General features: G+C 44.8%; 1 protein-coding gene across 6 annotated transcripts in view; it reads left to right on the top strand.

The window, feature by feature from the left end:
* The first annotated feature begins 3,249 nt into the window (after nt 1–3,249).
* The window catches only part of Cadm1 (cell adhesion molecule 1), a 330,847-nt gene continuing 313,114 nt past the window's right edge, over nt 3,250–20,982 (top strand). For 2 of the 6 annotated variants that reach the window (XM_028866485.2, XM_028866479.2), the window contains exon 1: nt 3,408–3,585. In XM_028866485.2, the coding sequence (XP_028722318.1) occupies nt 3,453–3,585 (133 nt within the window). In that variant the 5' untranslated portion in view covers nt 3,408–3,452. Of the gene's footprint in view, nt 3,586–20,982 lie in introns of all 6 variants that reach the window. The other 4 variants (XM_028866486.2, XM_028866484.2, XM_028866478.2 and 1 more) reach the window with 3 other exon arrangements.

Raw genomic sequence — 20,982 nt, 5'->3', positions numbered from 1 at the left:
GTGTGTGTATGTGGGGGCAGAGATCATAGTCAGTAACATGGCTTAAAACACTTTTCTATGAATATTTAAATAACCCAGTAGCTGGGCAAATGCTGACTCCAAAAACTGTTTTCATTTTCTTAATAATTTGTCTGAGTTTCTCTTATACATGGGTATTAAAATAATTAGCATTTTAAGAGGCAAGATGTTACTAGTTGCCATTAATTATCTCTGATATATTTCCACAAACATGAATCCCCTTTAATGCTTATTTTTTATATATGTTTATCCACATTTCTCAACTGTTTTGGTGAAGGCAAACAATATTAGATCTCTCTCTCTCTCTCTCTCTCTCTCTCTCTCTCTCTCTCTGATTTCTCATTAAAAAAAGAAAGAAAGAAAGAAACCAGGCTCTTGGTGCTTCTGGCAAGTTTATTCTAACACAAGTTGCACCCAGATTGTAATTCTGATAAGTATTTCAGTTCTTTCTTGAAAAAAATTAAATTCACAAAACAATTGATTATCAGTTATAAATGGCAAAAACACCATCTGGTTTTTAAAATTGGTTCAATCCATGTAGCAAGGGGAAAAATGTTGGAAGTTGTTCTTGGCGATGAGTTCTAGTCCATGGAGCAGAAAATGACGTGCTTTACTATGAGAAAGCCAGGGTAGTCATAACTTGTACTTAGCGGCTGTGGGAATTTGATGCGTTCCTCGCATGTTCCATATGTTAAATCGCTTGGCGACATCTTCGGTGTGAAAGAGCTGGGGGGCGGGGGAGGGGGGAGAGCGTGGCTAGAAGATAGAGTAACAACCCTTTCTTCTTCCTGAATCCTCACCTCTGGCTCCTATGCAGAGGTGTATCAGGCCTCAGTTTCCATACCTGGTAAAACCGAGTGTGCCAAGTTCCTCCATGGCAGGTAGTGTTTCTCTAAAGCTGTTTTCATTCTTCCAGTGAGGTAAGTCACACAGCATTGGCATTTCCTATAGAAATGTCCCATGTTGTTCTTTGCCAACTGGAAATTTGAGTAGGTGTTCATTTGATGTGCCAAGAGAATGAAGGGAGATGAAAACACTCCACATCTTCCAATGTCCCCATACTGTGTTCCGAGTGTGGGAGGACTGGGGCCTGGCTAGATTCTCTTGGAGCCTCAGCCTCATGAGGAATGCCTTTCCTTAGGAGTCTGCTGCAATCCTGTTATTTTCAAAAAACGTTTCTGGGTTGCTGGCATATTTTCACCTTATGTTAAAAATACAGCTCTCCTTTGCTTATTATTCATGCATTATGATGTGAAGTTTATTCCTTCACTAACACATATTTATTGAGGCACAGTACAGCATAGTGGTTAGCTGTGAGGGCTCTGTCTGTAATTTGGAAACTGTGATTTTTTTTTTAAGGCTGGTGTTTAATTTTACTAACCACGTTGAATTAAAAAAAAAGCGGAGGGAAACAATAGAATCTACTTTGAAGGTTGTTTCAATGATTCAACAGGATTATGCACAAAAATTCCTTGATAAGGACTAGGACACAAGAGTAGCAGCAATCTAAAGAACATTCGAGTGTGCCTAGCTCTGTGCTATTGCGGCTGACATGTAGGATCTGACTTTGCAATATACATTCCACTGTCAGGAATAGATAGCCTCTAATTTTTTTTTTTTCATTCTGATTTTGGTAGAAATCTGCTTTGCATCAGGTCTGATCCAGGTAGTTCACTTCTGGCAATGATAAGAACACATAGGATTTTTGCCGACTGGGCATTATTCTGTTGGTCACATGGTGTTGGTTTTCTGCCTCATGTACTGTGATTTGCACACTGGAGCTTTCTCCACTTCTGGAGGACTGCCTGCAGTTCGTGCATTGGGGCCTGTAATTACACAGCAGAAGATCCAGGGATGTGGAGACAGGGCAGTTTCGAAAATTAGTTTATGCATAATGGATAATATGAGGCTGCTTTAATGTGTAACTCATTTGATGGGTTGGCCGATCTTAACTTCCTTTTTGATATTTATTTTTTTTTAATTTATTTGCAACATGAGGACAAAGGGCTTGGTACAGCTCTTCTACACTATAGTTCAGATTCAGCGATTTACATTCAGTAATCTCTTGGTCATTTAGCCACAGATAATTTGTCATGGTTTGTTTTAGCTGTTGTGATATTGATATTTATTATGCAAATTGTATTTCCTACATCTTATTGTTCTGCATTCTATGAATACTTAAATTATTATAAACCTTTACACTTAATATGGCTCGTCCTTCAATTTGATGCTTGAGCAACAGAGGGTCAGAGCGCGCACGGTCTTCTAGAGGGGAAGTAAATAAGTAATTAAAAGGCAGACAAACAAGAGAGCTGGCTGCTTGGTTGAAAAGAAAGCAAAGATAATTTCGGGGAGGGAGAGTGTGTCCAGAGGCATACAAGTCGCTTCAGCAGGAGAACCTCTGAACACAACTGAAGCTGAGAGCACCTGTTGGTCTCTAGATGCCTTAGAAAAAGGATTGGAAGCATAGCAGAGAAAGAAATTGGTTTGAGACCTGGAGGAGGAACTCGGCTGACTCTCCCCATCTTTGACGCACTTGGTTCCCCACATTCCCTTCCCCACAAACCTGACGGGTAGATTTTGTGTTTTTGTGTGCGTGTAATCTTAAATGCATATCGCTTACATGCTAAAATCTATTAAACATGGGAAGGGCACTTTCAACAAGCTGGGGAGCCCGAGCATAGCGCCCCCCACCCGCCCGATTTACCTTTCCCCAGAATCTACAGCCAAACATAGTCTTGAAAATCCCAGAACCCGACTCCACGGCTTCAGTCTCTCTACTATCCCCTAGTCTACCGCTAGGATGTTGAGCGGGCTCTCCTGCTTCGCCGGACGTGCAAAGCACGCATGCACTTCTCCCAGATTGTTTTGTCAATCCGGGGACCTGCGTTCACTCTCTCCACTCCCCGGTTTCCCAAAGATCTCATTCCTCCGTGCAAGGTGAAGGACGGAAATTTGCAAAGTGTGACTTCCACAGGCCGATGCACACGTAGTGCCCGGGCCCAGGAGCCTCGCGGCGAGACTCTCGAGGCGCGAGTCCGCCGCGGCGAATGCCGTAAATGTTCCTAATAAAGGTGCCCAGAAGCTGGAGACCCGCCTCCTGGAGCCGCAGCCCCTCCCCCGCCTTCACGCCAGGCACGGGGCAGTACACTTTTTCCTCCCCCGGAGAAGCTAAGCCGAAATTTAACGTAAACAGATTTGCATAGGCCCCTCCCATCGGCCCCGCCCCTAGGTGGCGCGGGCGCGCGGCCGAACGCTAGCGCCAGGGGGCGGGGTGGGGGAGGGGGCTAGTCCTTCGAGAGCCGGGTTGGGCTCGCGGCGCCACGATTGGTCGGTCCTGACTCCGCCTTTAGCGCATCTCATTAGCATCTCATTAGCTGTCCGCTCGGGCTCGGGAGGCAGCCACCGCCGCCAGTCTGAGGCAGGTGCCCGACATGGCGAGTGCTGTGCTGCCGAGCGGATCCCAGTGTGCGGCGGCAGCGGCTGTGGCGGCGGCGGCAGCGCCTCCCGGGCTCCGGCTCCGGCTCCTGCTGTTGCTCCTCTCGGCCGCGGCACTGATCCCCACAGGTAGGTTGTGGACACCGGCGGGTTGGTCCCGAAATACCCCCCCCCGGCACCCCCAGGAGCCGTAGCTATGGAAGGGGGGACGTTTCCATGACAACCTCCCCCCACTTCCTAAATCCGAAGCGGCGGGAGCGTGGCAAGGAAAGTCGGGGCTGCGATGGAAAGGGCTGAGGGGTCGGCGCCCCTTCTCTCCTGCCCGCCGGCTGCGGATGGGCGCCCTCAGGGATGGCTGCACCCACACCTCTTCTTCTTGGCGTAGCGCGCGGGGTGCCGAGTGGAGTGGGCTTGGGGGGCCAGGGGCTAGCGCGTGGGGGAAGGGAAGCCCTCGGAGGCGCCCCGAACCTTCCGGACCCTCCGAAAACTCGCTCTTGTCCCTGGAACTTGCAGGTCCTCCTGTGTCCCCGGGCTTCGCCTTCGTCCCCTCCGTTCCAGCTCGGCCCCCCGGTCGATTCTCCATTCCCCGAAGCTTTCTCCCCGCGGGTCCCCAGGACATCCCCACAGTCGTGTCCTCTCCCCCGCTTGCCCGCGCTCTGCAGGTCCCCCGCCCCAGAGCTGCACGCCTCTCGTGTTTCCCTCCAGCCGAACGCAGCCCCTCGGCCCCCTCCGCTGGGCTGCGGGTCGGCTTGGCTGGAATCCAGGCAGGGAAAGTTCCCGGCTCGGGGGCGGCCGCTCGTCGCCGCGGCTGCAGCAGGGGCTCCTGGTGCCTTCAGCCGGTCCGCGCCACGAAGGCCTCTGCCGCGAGTGGGGATCCGGGATTTCCCGGCTGCGCGTCCTTCGGGCAAGCGGCCCGCAGGTGGTGGCGGGGGCGTTCGCGGCCTCTGCGGCCCGGCGCGCGCCCTGCGGGCCTTCGGGGCGCTCCCCGCGTGGCCGGCCGTCTTGAGAATCTGCCCGGGTGGCGGCTCTGCGAGCGCCGCGCCTTCCCTGAAGACGCCGAGCGCTTGGCAGGAGCCCCGCGTGTGGCTGCCCCTGTGCCGGGCGCGTTGGCGCGGTCGGGAAAGAAGAGGGCAGTGTTTGCATTTGCTAACAAAAGGGAGCCGGAGCTCTTCCCCACCGGAGAGGCCGGCCGCGCTGCGCCCGCCTTCCCGCCACCTCGCCGCTCTCGCCCGCCGCGCGGCGTCCCCATGCGGTGTGCCGCCTGCCGCTGGCTCCAGGCGGCCGGCGGGACCGAGAGGCACCGGGCGGTGGCGAGCGGGCGGCCGTGCGCGAGGGGATGCGCTAGGGCTCTGAGCCTGCAAAACCCCTCCTTGCAGCTCCGAGCTGCAGGACCTGGGAGCAACAAGTGGTGGAGGACGCCGCGAGCTCAACCCCCACCTGCGGAGCCCCCAGCCCGGGAGGATGCTGCGCTGGGCCAGCGTGCGGTTCCGGGGGCGCCTCTCTGCTTGGGTTGTGTCTTTTGTTTACACGCTAGAGGACACATAGTTATGTAAACACCGCAGGAGACACGCTGTTGGAGATAGGGATGCTTGGGAGTGCTAGCTTCGGATTTAGGGGGATGCCAGGTTGGTTGACTTACCCCCCTCAAAAAAAAATACATATGTAAAAAACAGGCTTTCGGAGGAGCTCGTCTTGAAGAACCCATTGAGGCTCTAAGATGGGAGCCTAGCAGCACCTTCCATTCCAGCTTGAGAATTTTGTCTTCCATGCTACAGTCTGTCTCCGGATGTTTATATGTTTTTCTTCTGTGAATTCTTAATTTATGAGTTACGAGGTAATTAGGTTTAGCCGAAGCCCGTGTGGTTACAACTTAATTTCTGGTGATGCCACTGACTGGAAGGGTTCGATAGAGTGTTCCCGAAAGAGATCCCTCGTGCTGCATTGTAAAAAGCGCCACTGTCAGTTAAACGTGAGCGTGAGTAAAGGCTGGGTAACTGGCGCATTACAGAGGCAACAATAGACTTGTATTGGCTGCAGAACGAAGGGTGGGGGTGGGAAGCGCTGGCCCGGGATACTGCCTTTCGACTAAAAATGGGAACCATGCAATGCCACTAAACCAGCCGAGTAGGATTAGATGTTTGCCTCCCTCGTCAAGCCTGCTCATTGAAGGCACCGGGTAGTAACAACAGTACTATATTTGTACTATCTCTCGGTGAGAAGTTGCCTTCCCCGTGAGAGATGTGTGCTGACTTAGAAAGGAACGGTCTGGAACTCAACTGTGCATGTCAAAGCTACAGGAAAATTCTGTTGCCAGTTACCATGGAAGCAGCTTCTTGCTCTTGTGTACATCCCTGTTTGTACGCCGCTTATCAGATTGTGTTCAAATTAGAAAGTAATTGGGTTTGATTTGTAGTGAGGGGATGAGATGACTTTCTTTAATTTTTTGAATGTGTGTGTGTGTGTGTGTGTGTGTGTGTGTGTGTGTGCACTTTGAGAGATGGCCAAGCCCTAGATTCCATATTGCAGGGGTCAATTTCAGGTGGGCACCGAAAGACTTCTTTTCCTCAGATGTTAAGTTAAAGCTTTCTCGGGGCCTTTGCTTCTCATTCCCTGGTTTAAAGAAACCTGTTGGTGCTACCTTCTGACTTCATTAGGCTTGTTTGATTCTCATCCTTGCTGAGAAAGCCAAGTCCCGCTATTGTGTATTGAAGTTCTGGTTTGGTTGCCTCTGTAACTGAAGCCATCCTGCCTGCCCCCCACCCTCACCCCCATCCCTGAGAAAACCTGCTCCCATCTCTCCTGTAGTGTTTGGATGAAACAGACCTGTATGAAATGCAGCCCAAACAGGATTGCCTGTACTGTGTTAATCTCTCCTGTTATGTTTACGGCAGGCATGCTGTTGTTTGGGATCCTGAAGGAACCTGCAAGTAGATCACCCGGTTCTGTTCCTACCCTTTTGAGGATTAGAGAAGATGGTTGATGAGTAGGGATTTGTGGGGGTGGCAGTTAGTCCCGGCTTGCTCTAGCTGGTTGGGACTTGGTTGGAGCTTGGTTGAAGCTTGCATGCCAGGGACAGGGACTTTGCAAAAGTGACGCCCTGCTATTGTTGCCTTTCCCTGCATCAAATTGAATAGTCACAGGGGGGACTTGCACTTGCCTGTGATAGCTTCGATAAAATATCCCTCATTAATGCCACTTTATATTTACAGTGTGTCACTGGAGACGCACAAGGCTTCATTTAGTGACTTGTGTGACGAGACAAGCTTGCATTATTTGCCCGGGACATTTTGGAGGAACAAGAGACCCATTGAGCAATCTTTTGAAATGAACAAATACGAAAAAGGGGGGAATAAAAGAGCAGGCAGTTCTCCGGAACAAAGAGCTTTATTCATATGGATGTTGTACATGCTTTATCCAGTTTTCCCCAGTGGCTCTCCTGGTGAAGGGGAGTGGGACAGGGAAGGTGATAACAGGCAGGGCACTCTGGCTTCCTCTTTTACTTCCTGACTTCCTATTCTTACCGGAGTTGGTTCCCTACTCACTGCCTGCTTCTCAATCTGCACTCCCTCCCAAACCCCAGAACACAACAGGCTCTCAGGTTTCAAAGGAGATTTTGAAATCTTTTGTGCCATTGTTGGATCTCATCGGAAGAAACTGCTAGGTCTAGCTAGCTACCTGTTGACTGATCAACATTAGACAGTGTACTGGGTGAAGGGAAAGAAATGTCACTTTTCTACGACATGTGTCATGATAGTGAATGTCAGAATGGTAGGTAAGATGTCTTGCAATTATCATGTTAGCCTCTCTGTGTTTATTTTTAATGGTGTTGTTAAAATGAAAAGCCCAATTTTTAAAAATCATTATTAATGGTGCTTTTGGATTTTATTTTAAAACTTTATCCTATACCTGGTACATTTCAGCTTTATAGATAATTTTTTTTTCTTTTAATTCTTCAGCCCCTATTGTTAAGCGATTTTTTTTTCTTTAAAATTGATAGTACTATGAAGATCAATGCTATGAGACTCATTCTTATTGGGTCTGTGTATGTGGTATTTTAAAGCTAATTGGCCACATAGTTTATATTTAATTTTTTAGTGTTTTGATTGATTGATTGATTGCGTGTGTGTGTGTGTGTGTGTGTGTGCGCGCGCGTGTGCGTGTTTAACAAAAGGGCCATTTTTATGTGGGTATTTCTTAGAAGGGGCCAAACTAATTGATACTGTGGATTGAATGGAAATTGGCCACATAGGAAGAAAATTTAAAAGGAAGAAACCCAAAGAATTATAAATGCTGTATATCTTTCTTTGGAAGAACGCTACTGACCATTATGCTGGGCATTTTTAGCAGAAAATCCAGCACAGAAAGGAGAAATCACACAGCGACATCTGTTGCAGAACTGAAAATTTGCTGCTTTGAGATGGAAGCAATTAGCCCCGTGTAACCACCTAATAGTATCAGAGGATGTGTGCTGACACAAATATGAACATGTGCACATTTACATTTGCACACACACGCGGTATACAGAGGTTCACGGATTCAAATTAAAGTACAAGAAAATGCAACCTTGGAGTGCCGAAGTGCCTTAAAAACTGTTAGATATTCTCATGATTATAGAACCGTTGAAAAGGAAAGATAATTGCCATTTTCTTAGGAAATACCATTGTTTTCAGGTGAGGCCGCTGAAGCTCAGCTGAACTGAGGCTGAGTTAACTGTAGATCTTGGATAGGGATGGGTCCCTTGATGTCCAGCCAGTGGACCCTCTGTTCTTCCTCCTGGCAGGGATGCCCAGACAGAGATACGGATCATGGGAGGATACTACCTTGGCTGAAACCATTTTGTATTCTGAAGGCAGCGAGATTAATTGTTTGCTCTAGGTAATAAACCCATGGATCAGAAGGAGTGACCTCTGGGAAGAAAGGACCAGCTCTTGGTACCTTTGCCTTTAGTGTTGACAAATGATTCTGCAACCTCTGGACTTGATTTGGCAGCCACTGCGCGAATGTCGTCCAAAGTGCCTTCATATGGGAGACTGCCGGGCTGTGTTGTAATAAGTCACAGGCGAAGGCTGAGCTTCAGGACGCTCGCTCATGTTTTGGTTTTAAGAATTTAATTCTTCTTTTCTGAAGTCTAGAACAAGAGCCTACCTTGGTTTTCTTTGTGGGTTCTCCTTTGTCTTTTACAGAGAAAAAGCTAAAGGGAGTATTTTCTTTTCTTTCAAGGGAAACTTTTTTTTTTTCAGGGTGACTTTCATATTGGTCTTATTTTCTCTCCCCACCCCCAACTTGGTTATGGGAAATTTCAAATATACACAAAAGCATAAAGGATGCCCTCCTAAATTCTGCGTGGAATCACCCAGTCTCAGTAGTTACCCATCCTTCCACATCTGTCCCCTCTGTGCTTTCCACTCCTCCCAGATTATTTTAAATAAATCTTGGACATCCTATAATTTTTCCACAGCCATTTCAGAATGAATCTCTAAGATGCAGCCTTCTTTCCCCACTCATAATTACAGTATTGTTATCTGAATTATACAGATTCTCAACTGGATACACAGAATCTTGCCTACTCCTCTTGCCTTTCTGAGGAAGGCGGAATGAAGGGTTGTCTCAGTGGGTAATGGCCAAGCAGACACCGGAGAATCAGAGCAATGACTGCTTGGGCTCAGGAGACCTTTCCTGTGGTTTAGTTTATTTTGAGCACGGTTTTGTTTGGATCGGGTAAGATGAGTTTTATTACGGTGTAAATATGGTTGTGTAAATATGCAGTAATTGTGGCTAATCCCTCCACTGTGGCCTGTACCCTTGGCAAAAGTGGCCATTTCCAGTTGTTCCCATAATGAATACCCGCCAGCTGCAGGCTTTTGTAGGGAAAGCTTATTTTAGTTTGATGGCTGTGAGATACCCTATTCTCTCTCTCTCTCTCTCTCTCTCTCTCTCTCTCTCTCTCTCTCTCTCTCTCTCACACACACACACACACACACACACACACACACACACATGCATGCGAACTCATGCTTGCATGCACGCACTCAGGCATGTACCTTACAGTCCTTCATGGTATAAAGGCCATTGCATTTTGTGCATATATTGCTTAAAAGAAAAATGTCTTTTTCCATTTCTAACTGGCTGTTGATTTGAGTCTATAACTGAAATGGTGAAAATGCCTTCTATGGCATGAGAAGCCCATATTACGTACTGTGAGTACTCTGGTGTTATTTTTGTGGGTTGGCACTGAGGGGTAACAGGGGAGAGAAAAGACTACTAACTGTTTTTCTCACTATTTGCCCCCATTGATTTAAAATATGATCTTAACGTTTCAGCTGGAAATGTTGGACAGCCTTAGTGTTTATTTCTGAAATTCTTTGTTTCTTTTTACCCCCTGAAAATAAGTTGTTTCCATTTTCCAAAGTTTGTGACTTGTGAGGTTGTCCATTCTCCCTCTTCCCCTCCATCCTTAAATCCTTTTCTATTTGATTAAATTTTTTTAAAAATATTTATTTTATTGTATGAGTGTTTTACTTACATGTGTGCTACAGTCACCAAGTGTGTGCCCGTGTGCCTGGTGCCTACCGAAGTCAGAAGTGGGCATTAGATACCCTGGAACTGGAGTTAGGGATGGCTATGAGCTGCCACGTGGGTGCTGAAAACGGAACCCCGGTCCTCTGCAAGAGCAACAAGTGCTCTTACCCTCCGATCTGTCTCTCCAGCCCCTTCACTTTTGATTTTAGCGAAGCTTCATTTTTGAAGGTTTCATTTAATACAGATACAAATCTGAAGCTTTTTGTTGTTCCCAACCAAACAAGAAATTATGTGTAAGATGATGTTTCGGGGTCTGAGTGAACCTGGCCAGGAAAAAACCCCTCTCTTGAGTTGGCCACTGGTCAAGAAAATACATGAAGGAATTTATACATCCAGGGCTTGGGGAATTTTACCAAAACGGGGAGGAAGAAAACCTTTGTGTGGAAGCCATCAATGAAGGAAGGAACCCACTGGAATGTGTATAATCATAAGTGATACCTCCTTGTGGAATTTCAGAAGCCGCAGTTCTTTTTCGGAGATTTAAATTGCAGGCTCTAGCCAGCAGCTGCTGTTGGGGTTAATGAACACTTTTTCTTTTTTTTTTCTTTGAAGGTCTTCCAGTGCTTGTCCTCCAAAGCTTTGGTGCAGTTCTCCATGGACTAGGGATAGACAAAAGGGAGATGTAGGTATTTATATGGCCAAAATGATGTGTAGCCTTGACGGTTATGCAAAAGAGAAACTCATGTTAAGTTGCCGAAAGCAGGTGCCAAGACAGCCTCTGATGACTAGAGGGGGCCTGGGGGTCTAGAACAAAGTGATTACCCTAAGGAAGAACTGTGGTGGGAATTAAAAAAAAAAATCTCATGTTAGATATTGTACTGGAATCTAGTTACTTAACCCAATATTTCAGAGATGTTAAGCTTGAAGTAAGTGCTATGAAATATATTTAAATGCTACTCGGGGTTTGAAGTTGGTGTTCCAGTGAACGTGGACTTCTGCAAATGCTTAGAATAAATGTCTTGCTCTCGGCAGAGTTCTTTGGGAAGGTAGACTGTCTAATTCCCCCTCAGCTCTCTAGCACAAGACGACACCATCAAGTTAGAATTAAGTGATGCCGTCCCTGGAGAGATGAGGACCACTCTGCCTGCAAACACAGACCAACGGCCCGTCTCTCATCGTCTGCACCCATCTCTCCATGGCTGGGATAGAATGCCCGAAGTGGACCTTTGCATTGTTCTGCCACTGATCACAGCTTCCCTCAAAGACTACTTCATTACAGGGAACAATGCCACCATTACCTTAGCCCCCGTGCCCCTAAATTTGGAGTCCTTTCCCCCTTCTTTCCCCTTTTCATTATTACCATTGTCAGTTGGGACAGGGTCTCACGTTTCCAAGGCTTGCTTAAGAACTGGCTCTGTAGTCAGGAATGACCTTGAACTCCTGATCTTGCTGCTTTCATCTGCGGAGTACTAAGGTTACAGGTGTCTGTCAACCATACCCAGTTGATGTAGCACTGGAGATTGAACTGTGCTGCAGATGGAAGCTAGGACATTGACACAGACACTTTACTGACCAAGCTAATTTCCTTAAATTGAAATTAAATGGGCCACATCGAGAAACCTAGTGGCCATATGCCGTGTCTTCCCAGAAACTACCTAGCCACTCTACTCTCCGAACACCGTTCCTGCCACTCAGAGGCTGCCCAAGGCTGTCTGCTGCAGTTCCAATCCTTTCAGGGCGGGATCATGGAGCTTCCCTTTCTGAAACTTAATCTCAAATTCTTGTTTCTTGCTTCAGATTCAATCTCCGCACTGTTTTGTCTTTAGGTGGTTCCTTCCTCAATTGCTCTCTCATTTCCTCTCTAATTGCCCTCATTTCTTATTACTTTTCAGCCCAATCCTGATGGGACTGGAAGACTGATGATACTGCAGTGAAACTGAGGAAGAACGTGCTTGTGCCTATCAGCCTTCATCTGCTTGCTGTGCTTAAAACGACTCTGCTTTTCCTTTAGCTCTCTGTCTTGGCTCGTAGGTGAAGGATGGCTGGCTCTCTCCATCTCCTTTGAGAGTGTCTTTCATTTTAACCGACCTGTACTTTAAAGCAGGCCTCCATGCTGGCCTTTCTTTTTCTGCTTTACAGGGGTGAGGGCTCTGTGTGTGTGTGTGTGTGTGTGTGTGTGTGTGTGTGTGTGTGTGTGTTTCTTGATTCCAGTTAGCAACTGTGGATTGTGACAAGAATTGTCATTATTGTGACCATAATTTTCATGGAATGTTTAAATATCAGAATATTGAAAATATATTGTGGCTGTTTGGTAGAGTCTGTTTGAATATTTTGCTTCTTATAGCCTAAAACAATGGTGTGAATGATTTAAATTACAGTCTGTCAAAATAATACTTTCAGCCCCAAGTGAAGTTCTTTCAAAGGAGGACCGTTTCTCAAGGGTGAAAAAGCAAAATCAAAGGGCCTCGTCTGGAGCTACTGGCTTGGTATGAGATCAGCCACTGTGAAGGTGATCCAGGAAATGCCACCTAGCTGATGGCATCTTTATGCATGCATCTCGTGCATGTGGTTACCATGAAAAACCTACCTGAGAAATGGTAGGAGAATTCTCTTAATCCTGGGCCTCTATGGGCTAATGTTCAAACACAGTCGATTTGGGAACAGAGCTGCTGCTCACCTCAACACAGTCATGCCAGCTTTGCCAATTTTGTGGTAGCTCTGTTGCTGTTTGGTAGGTAGCGCAGAGAACAAATTATCATTGGCTCAATAAACAGAAACATGGAGTCCTTGTTTCTCAGTGTCACTGATGAACTTGCTGTCTCAGGGCTCCTTTCAGAGGATCTGCGGTTACCATCTGCTGTCCTCCTTGTTTTCAGTTTTCCTTGTCTGGTAGAGGTCTTGCTGGGATACAAAGGTTAGCACTGGGATGATACAGTCGTGCAGCGTTGGGTGGTCTTCTGATGTTCTGGAACAGCGCTGGGGAGTGGGTTGAGGGTTAGACTGTGCTTGTGTATTTGGCTCTTTGCAGCATTTGCCCATGTCAAGACAAGCTGCCCAGTCAGCCTTGCAAATCATCAGCCTTATTCTTCTGATAGAATGGGAGCATCGCCTCATTTCTCTTGCAGAAACCCTTATTTAAACAATGAAAACTTTAACGATACAGAGAAAAAAAAATCCAAGTTAATTTAGTACTAAATTACTGCTCAAATGGTTTTATCTCTTAAAAGGTTCAAGTAGAGATTAGCTTAAATGACACCCACTTTCACTTTTGCTTGTGCCTATCTTATGAGCGAGCATCCTTGTGAAGAGTCCCCTGCCCCTTGTCTCCAGCTTTGTTAGCAATCACATGAATGTTAGCTGGTTTTTCCACTGCTCGCTCCTGGAGCAGATCCTCTCCATCCCTGGTCCAGGTTGGCAAGTGGAAGCCTTGCTTTAGGTTCCACAGCAGGAACATGAAGAATAGCAAAGCAGCCTGCCTTACAGAATTGAAACAGTTGAAGCAGAACACACACAGGGACATGTTTATGCTGGGAGTATCCATGTCTGTCCATCTCTTCATTAAAATATTTACCTAGTGGTGGTGGGTAATACCTACTAATACATATTCATTTGTAACTCCCTTACATGTTAGGCAATAAAAGGATTAATTCAAGATCTTCTCAGTCTGCTTTGAGGGGAAGTGAAGGAATAAAGTGAGTGGAATCATGTAACATCAGAGAAACACGGTGATTATAATCTAATTATCAGGCTTTTAAACATAGACTTTATTATTTTAATCAACCTCTTATATTGTATTTGCTATATTGAATAAAGACAGGGTACTGCTAGCCCATAAGGCTAGAATGAGGTAGAAAAGCGAACATTTGATTTATGAAAATGATTATTCATTGAGTATCTACTTTTATGCCAGGAAACTGTTGGGCATATTCTTTCTATCAAAATGGTAGTTACATGTGTTCTTTTTTTTTTCTTTTTCTCCTGCCAGTTCTTTCTGAAAATTTCAAAATCACAGGGAAATTGAAATGGGAGTACAATGACAATGCATATTTATAATCTACCTAACCTAGAGCCACCGGCTGTTAACATTTTGCCGATTTGTATTGTTGCCATCTCCCTAAATAATATATAAACATATATGCACAGTTTTTCTTTTTCTGAATCCCAGGAAAATGGATAGTAGGCATGACACTCGACTCTTGAATATTTGTCATGGAATTCCTGAAAACGAGATGGTTTTCCTGTGGAGTTTCAGAAATGTTGCTACTATGCAATAAACATAACTTGACTATCACCCAGTACCTAGGACATCCTCAGGTTTGTCCCATTGGCTCTGCAGCATTGTTCTAGCCTTCCCAGTACAGACCGTGAGGTCACCAGCAAACATACGCTGGGGTTGGTTTTATGTGTCTGGGATCTATCTATCTATCTATCTTTCTTTCCTTCCTTCCTTCCTTCCTTCCTCCCTCCCTCCCTCCCTCCCTTCCTTCCTTCTTTTCCTTGGTTTTTCGAGACAGGGTTTCTCTGTGTAGCTTTGTGTCTTTCCTGGGACTTACTTGATAGCCCATCTTTCTGCCTAGAACTATTTCCCTGCTCTCCACCCTTTTCTCCTTTCCTTTGTTTCTCTTTTGTGGTGCTAGGGATCACCCTAGAGTTTCCTGCAAGCTAGAATAGTGCTCTGTCCCTGGGATGTACCTCTCACCCCATTACAAGGATTTTTTTAAAAAGAGGAGTCTTTTCATGGCCTTGGCATTTTGAGTTCTGACATGCTGTTTTCTAGAATGTTCTGTGATTGTACAGATTGTCTGATCCTTTCCCCCTGCTTTGGCTCAGATTAAGCATCTTGGATGAGAATACTGGATAAGTTGACTGATTGTCCTCTTGTAGCTCCTTGTCAATTTCCCCCTAGATCCTGGTTAAACTTCAATTTAATCACTTAGTTTAGGTAGATCACAGATTTCTCCATTGTTGCCCCAGTGTAATTAATAAAAAACTCTGTAGGATAATTTTGAGAGTGCTGATCCTGTTCTCTTGCAGCACATCTAGAGTTAACGGGCCAGCAGCACCGATAAATGTCTGTGTCAAATATCATACTGGTGCTTACAAACTTGGCATGTTCTAATTCTGTGATTCTCTTATTAGGTGGAGGTATTCCTGTGTAGAGAAGAGCTTGTTCCTTCCCACTCCTTTTTTATGGGTTTAAAAAATAAAAATTGAATGTGATTTGACAGTGGCTCATCATCATCATCATCAAAGTTAGCCCATTGAGATCCTCTTCGAACTCTGCTGTCTCATTTTGATGTAGCCGTGTTAGTTCAAAAAAGTTTAATTACATTTATTTATTTTGTGACTGTGTATACACACGTGCCTGTGTGTACATGCGTGTGCTCTAGTATGTGTGTATTGGTCAGATAACAACTTGGAGGAATTGGTTATCTTCATCCACTGGTGGGACCTGGGGATTGAACTCCAGGACCTTGGATCAAGGACCTTTACTCCTGAGCCGTCTTGCTGGCCCAGGCTTCCAAGTACTTTCTCACTTTATGTCATAAGATATATAAGCTCACCTTGAGTGATTCCCACCCTCGACCTGGATTTAGCTGTTCCTCTAAGGAGTCCTGTCTGCTCTTGGTGGAGAAATGTTCAGTAAATAGAAGAGAGTTGTTCCACTCATGGCATTTATGCTGTCCTTGTTTCTAGAGCTTTCCACTGGGCAGAACTAGGTAGGACTTGGCACCCACTTTCTTGTTTGTTAACCCCCAGCATACATTGCATAGCCTGTCCTGTATATTTAATGTTTGTTAAGTCATGGTATGTGACATCCAAGTTGTTTTTTTCCATCCCATTCCTTACTTGTCTCTTCTGCCCCAGGTGAAAACCCTGGGTTCCAGCCATATCCGTATTTTATGATTAATGTGGAGGGGTTTTGAAATTACTTCACCAAGACCACTGTGGACAATAATCTTACCAAGTAAATCTCAGGATTTTTCTCTCTATTCTTTTTATCATTAAAAGGATCCTACTTTTCCTGGTAGTGGTGGCACATGCCTTAATCCCAGCACTCCAGAGGCAGGGGGGTGAATCTCTGAGTTTAACGCCAGCCAGGGCTACACAGAGAAACCCTGTCTCAACAGCCCCTCACAAAAACAAAAACAAAAACAAAATTCCTACATACGCAGACAAAATGGAAGTTTGAGTCTGCATGGGTGCTCCCCGCGGGGGCCCCCCCCGTGTGTGTGTGTGTGTGTGTGTGTGTGTGTGTGTGTGTGTGTGTGTGTGTGTGTGTTTGAGAGAGATTCTGCAGATTTATTTTTTGAGTAGCTAAATTGGCTCAAAAATCCCTTAAAATCCTTTAAAGACAAAACAACCTTCCTATGGTAGCATTTCTCTCTTTGTTTCTATTCTGCTTCCTGTTTTTTTTAAATAGGTAATGTTACTCCTTTAAAAAAGTGTTATCACGTCCCTGTGTTCTGTTTGTTGACCGACCCTGCCTGCTTCCCATTGATTTAGATGATCTCCTGTCTTTCAGCTTCAGAAACCAGTTTTTCTGCCGTCTTCAACTGTATTGCTACTTCTTTCTTTCAAACTTGGGTGGAATTCTGTATATATTTTTAATTTTTCAGTGTCTTTGAACAAGGGCTGCTTTTTCATACTAATATAATGTGTGTCTGATATTTATTGAAAAATAAGAATGATTTCTGGAAATTTGCTAGCCTCTGATGTTTGATTATGTTTTACTTTGCTTTTGATTAGTCTTTTTTAAGATTCTTCTCCCATCTAATAAGTTGGATAATTATAGCTCAAGCTCCAACTCTTCCTACTTTTTACTAATTTTTTTTTAAACAGGCTCTTGAAATTCTGGCCTGGAACTTACCATGTAGCCCAGACTGGCCTTGAACTTGTGATCCTTCTGCTTCAGTACCTTGTGTACTGGGATTACAAGTGTCTACCACCATACCCAACTCTACTTAAAATAAACAAAAAATGTAGTATAACTTACTCTAAGGTGCACAGCCAAGGTGCCTTATGTATTTAAATCTCAGGCCATGTTCAAAAAACAAAGAGCCTGTGTGCTGGACATCTCCTTACAGTGTTCTGCAGTCATCCCAAACAACATGAAGCAGGAACAGCAGCTATGACTTCCTGTCTGTATTCCTGAGCTCATTTGTTCTCACTGTCACCCTGCAAGTTCTTACTCCTGCTGATTTCTTTTGCAGGTAGGAACTTAGGAGGAGGAGGAGGAGGAGGAGGAGGAGGAGGAGGAGGAGGAGGAAGAACAACAACAACACAAATAGCAAATAACAGAACCAGGACACCAAACAGATCAGTCTTCCAACTCTATAATTTTAAACACACAACTCTATGGTTTCAAACCATAATGTCTACAACTGAACCTAATGATCCCCCACCCCCATTCCTTCTTCTACCCTATATGTTCCTGATGAAGTGTCTTGCTATCCACCCTGGATTTTGACTGGGCATGGTCTCAGGGTACTACTGCCTCCGTCACTGTTTTCTTCCCCTCTCAGAGTTAATAAGCCCCTCTCATCTTCATTCTGTAGAGGAGGAAAGTAGATTTAAGTTGGTATAATTGCACCTTAATTGGTCCATTTACTTCTAGCCCCATCCCTTGTAATGCATCTTTAATACTGTTTCTGGATGGATCTTTCTGAAATACACATTAGATTGTCACTTTCTAGCTTAAAATCCTTAAATGTGCTCTTGGCACTTTTAGGGCAAGGCTTCCTCATTCTGCATGGCCTTCAGAGTCTTTTATCACCTACCATGACGCTTCCTCCACTCTCCCCTTCTCCCAGCCCTCCACACTTTTGGACTACAGAAGTAAATGCATCCCCCGTGCCCCAAGAGCTTTCTTGCCTCCCCACCTGATATGCATCACCAGTCTCTGGCTGATTCTTGTTATCTGGGTACCGACTCTGGAAGGAAATTTCCCCGACTGCTCAGCTTGGTTAGGTTGTATCTTATTGTTTCCCTTTTGTACTTTGCCGGGGGTGGGTGTGGGGGGTGGGTGGGTGTGGGTGGGGTGGGGATTTTCCCAGCTTAGCTTGTTCCTTCCCATCAAACATCCTTCATAGAGTCCAGTCTCTGGTATGTACTTGGGGAATGTTTGTTTTTCTCCAGCTTCTTTCTGTGGAGAGAAATGTCTCATTCCTTTACCAGCCTCAGGTTAGCAAATTTAAATTCCGTACAGAATGGCCTAAGTCGGCTGCTTCTTTTTCAGGTCTTATGTAATTTCCTAGGCAGGGAGATTATAATATTGTCCTTGCAATTTATTGCAGTTTCTCTGACTGTTCCATGAGATTTGACATTTAATTTTTTTGCGTGTTGACATGTGTCCATGTGTTGTGGATGGACATGTGTCCGTGTGTCTTGAACAGAGGAGTGATTTCTTATTTATATTGATAGCCTTAACAACATTGAACCCACAGACCTGTGCATAGCACACGCTCAATGTGTTGAACCAGTGAATGAGTTGGATATTAGGTGCCCATTACAACTTTTCTACATCTTTTCAGCATGCACGTGGACAGAGGACATGCTGACACTCGTTCAGACTTGAAGAATAACTTGAAAATCAACCAGTCTGAAGTGTGCTTATTCATTTGCCTGCTTCCAATATGTATGTGTCCTGCCCTTTGAATTCTCTTAGTTGGAATATATAATTTGTACCAGGCTTACTATTTACAAATTTAACTTAGCGGTTTTCCTATCACCAGTTTTTAGGGCTGGGATTCTCACAAGGGTTTGATTTTTCTCTCCTAATGGATGAGGAGCTGTAGTATGCCTGACCGTTTCAAAGCTTGAAGGACTAGCGTCTGGTGTTTGGTCATACTTGTTGGGCAATCACTGGAGAGATTTAGACTGCCAGCCCAGATAAGAGACTCTCTTCCCATTTATTTAGTCCCTCCACAGTCCTGGGATAGCTGGACTTTGAGTCATTGCTGAGGTTCTAATGGCAAAACCTAGAAACTTATCTTGGAGGTCATCTCCTCCTCCTCTTGTCAGCTTTCAGGAGAATCTTGTCTTAAATCCGAGATATGTTCTCAGAAGAGGTGGTGAACATAGGGAAATTTAAACCTCAGGGTAACAATTTTCCCTGTACGGTAATAAAGATGTATGTGGAGTCAGTGGCTGCAGAATCAAAAAATAGATCACGGTAATCGGATCACACATGAGAAATGGCTTGTTGCTGTGCTTAAAAACATGGGCAAGGCAGCGCGTTTTTTCTGGGGCTGTTTCCAGTCTTTGCAACTACATCGTTGGTAGGAATTAAGACTGAGGCAAAATGAAGCTTATAAAGTTAATTGCCTACAACTGGTCTCGTTTTAAACAGAAAGATTTCCTTTCAGTTATCAAGGAAGATGGGCAAATCTGCGTGCCGGAAGAGAGCAGAGCGCTTTCTGATGTTCCCTTGTAATTCAAAAGAAGTTTGGGGTTTAGTCTTTGCCTTGAGTGTCGAGGTGGAACCGCTCTAACGGGAGTTTATTGCTGTAATATTTTTTAAGTATATTTGTAACCCTGATGTACTGTGACCTTGTGAGGGTGTGGGAGAGCAGGGGGTGGCCAGCTCTCTGTCTCACTGTCAGAAGTGGTGCCTACTTATTACCCTAGCAGGCTGGGGAGGGAGGACTTGATTTTTATGGCTTCTTTCTCCAGCACTGTCTTCACAGGCACAGCTATCCACTGAGACTCCTCCTCCCTCCCCGCCTGCCCGCCCTCCTGCCCGAGGCTTGCAGGCTTGCGTCCAGCCTGGGCTGTGTCTGCCGCTTTAAGTACTTTGAGTGATGGGGAGCATGGTGTTTTACGGCTGCTTCTCCTGTAGCTCTGTACATTCCACAGCTTGGGTTGCTTGGGCGTTGTGAGTGGTTTACACAATGAGCTGAAGTTTGGAGAGGAATGACAATTTCCCTTTACTCCTACCACCGGCCAAGTTCTCCGTCGTGGTAGATGGTTTTTTTCAGGGATTGCCCTTTTGAGAAATCTTTTAAGTTGAAGGCATTAAACCTCTTTTTTCCCTTACCATAATTCTTCAAAGAGATATCCTTATCATTGTGACCTACTGTCAAGTTAATAATGATTTGATGGCAATATCCAAGAAAAACTACACCTTTGTAATACAAATTTGGCCAGTGTATTAATGTATAGTATATGGCTGGTATTACCCAAGAAGAAAAGATGAGTTAATCAGTTTCTTCTGGAATTAGGTGGTGAATGCATCAAGTGTCCTTTTTTGAAACAATTACATCTAGATCCTGTCTGCAGGATTGCTTATTTCATTATTATGATCATTTGCATGAAAACAAGCTGATGATTCTTTAAATAACATGTTGATTCACTTTCCTTTTCATCCAGGATTGCTATTCTGTTCTCATCCATTCATGCAGGAGCATGAATCAATTAAAAAACTTTGAATTTTAGACTAACGTAGTAACAGACTTTACTTCACCCGTTTTTAGCCAAAAATAATCTCCCATTTTCATATTAATTTACCTGTGGTTACATCTCTTTATTCTTACTTCACAAGGTGAGTGCATACAAAGATATATTTTAATAGAATATTTTCTAGGATTTTAGGCTTTAAAAAAATGAGGTCATCACCTTCAAGATTTTGACCTGAACTTTCCATGAACTAAAGGAACTTGAAAAGGAGGGGGGGTATATAATATACTTATAATAGAGCAACTGATTAAAGCTAAATTTCCTTTTTAACATTTATCTGGTGCTGGTGCTCAAAGCAATTCCATTTCTGCATGAGAAGCCCTCTACTTCTGTATCTGATCTACCAGAAATGTACTTTTTGGAAAAAGTACTTTGCTTTTTTTCTTACTTGTTTTGTTTCATTTTGTTTTAAAGTTTTGTACAAGTGGTTCAAACAAAATGATTCCTTCACATTCAAAATAGCAGGCCAGAGAGGAGAAAGCTCTGCGTACTGAGCAATCATGAAGGCTGAGGCTATCCTCATAGGCAGTGATGTAGAGTGCTTACCTG

This window comes from Peromyscus leucopus, chromosome 7 (assembly GCF_004664715.2).
Source record: "Peromyscus leucopus breed LL Stock chromosome 7, UCI_PerLeu_2.1, whole genome shotgun sequence".
NCBI classification, from domain to species: Eukaryota; Metazoa; Chordata; class Mammalia; order Rodentia; family Cricetidae; genus Peromyscus; species Peromyscus leucopus.
This window is presented reverse-complemented; position numbering and strand designations above follow the sequence as displayed.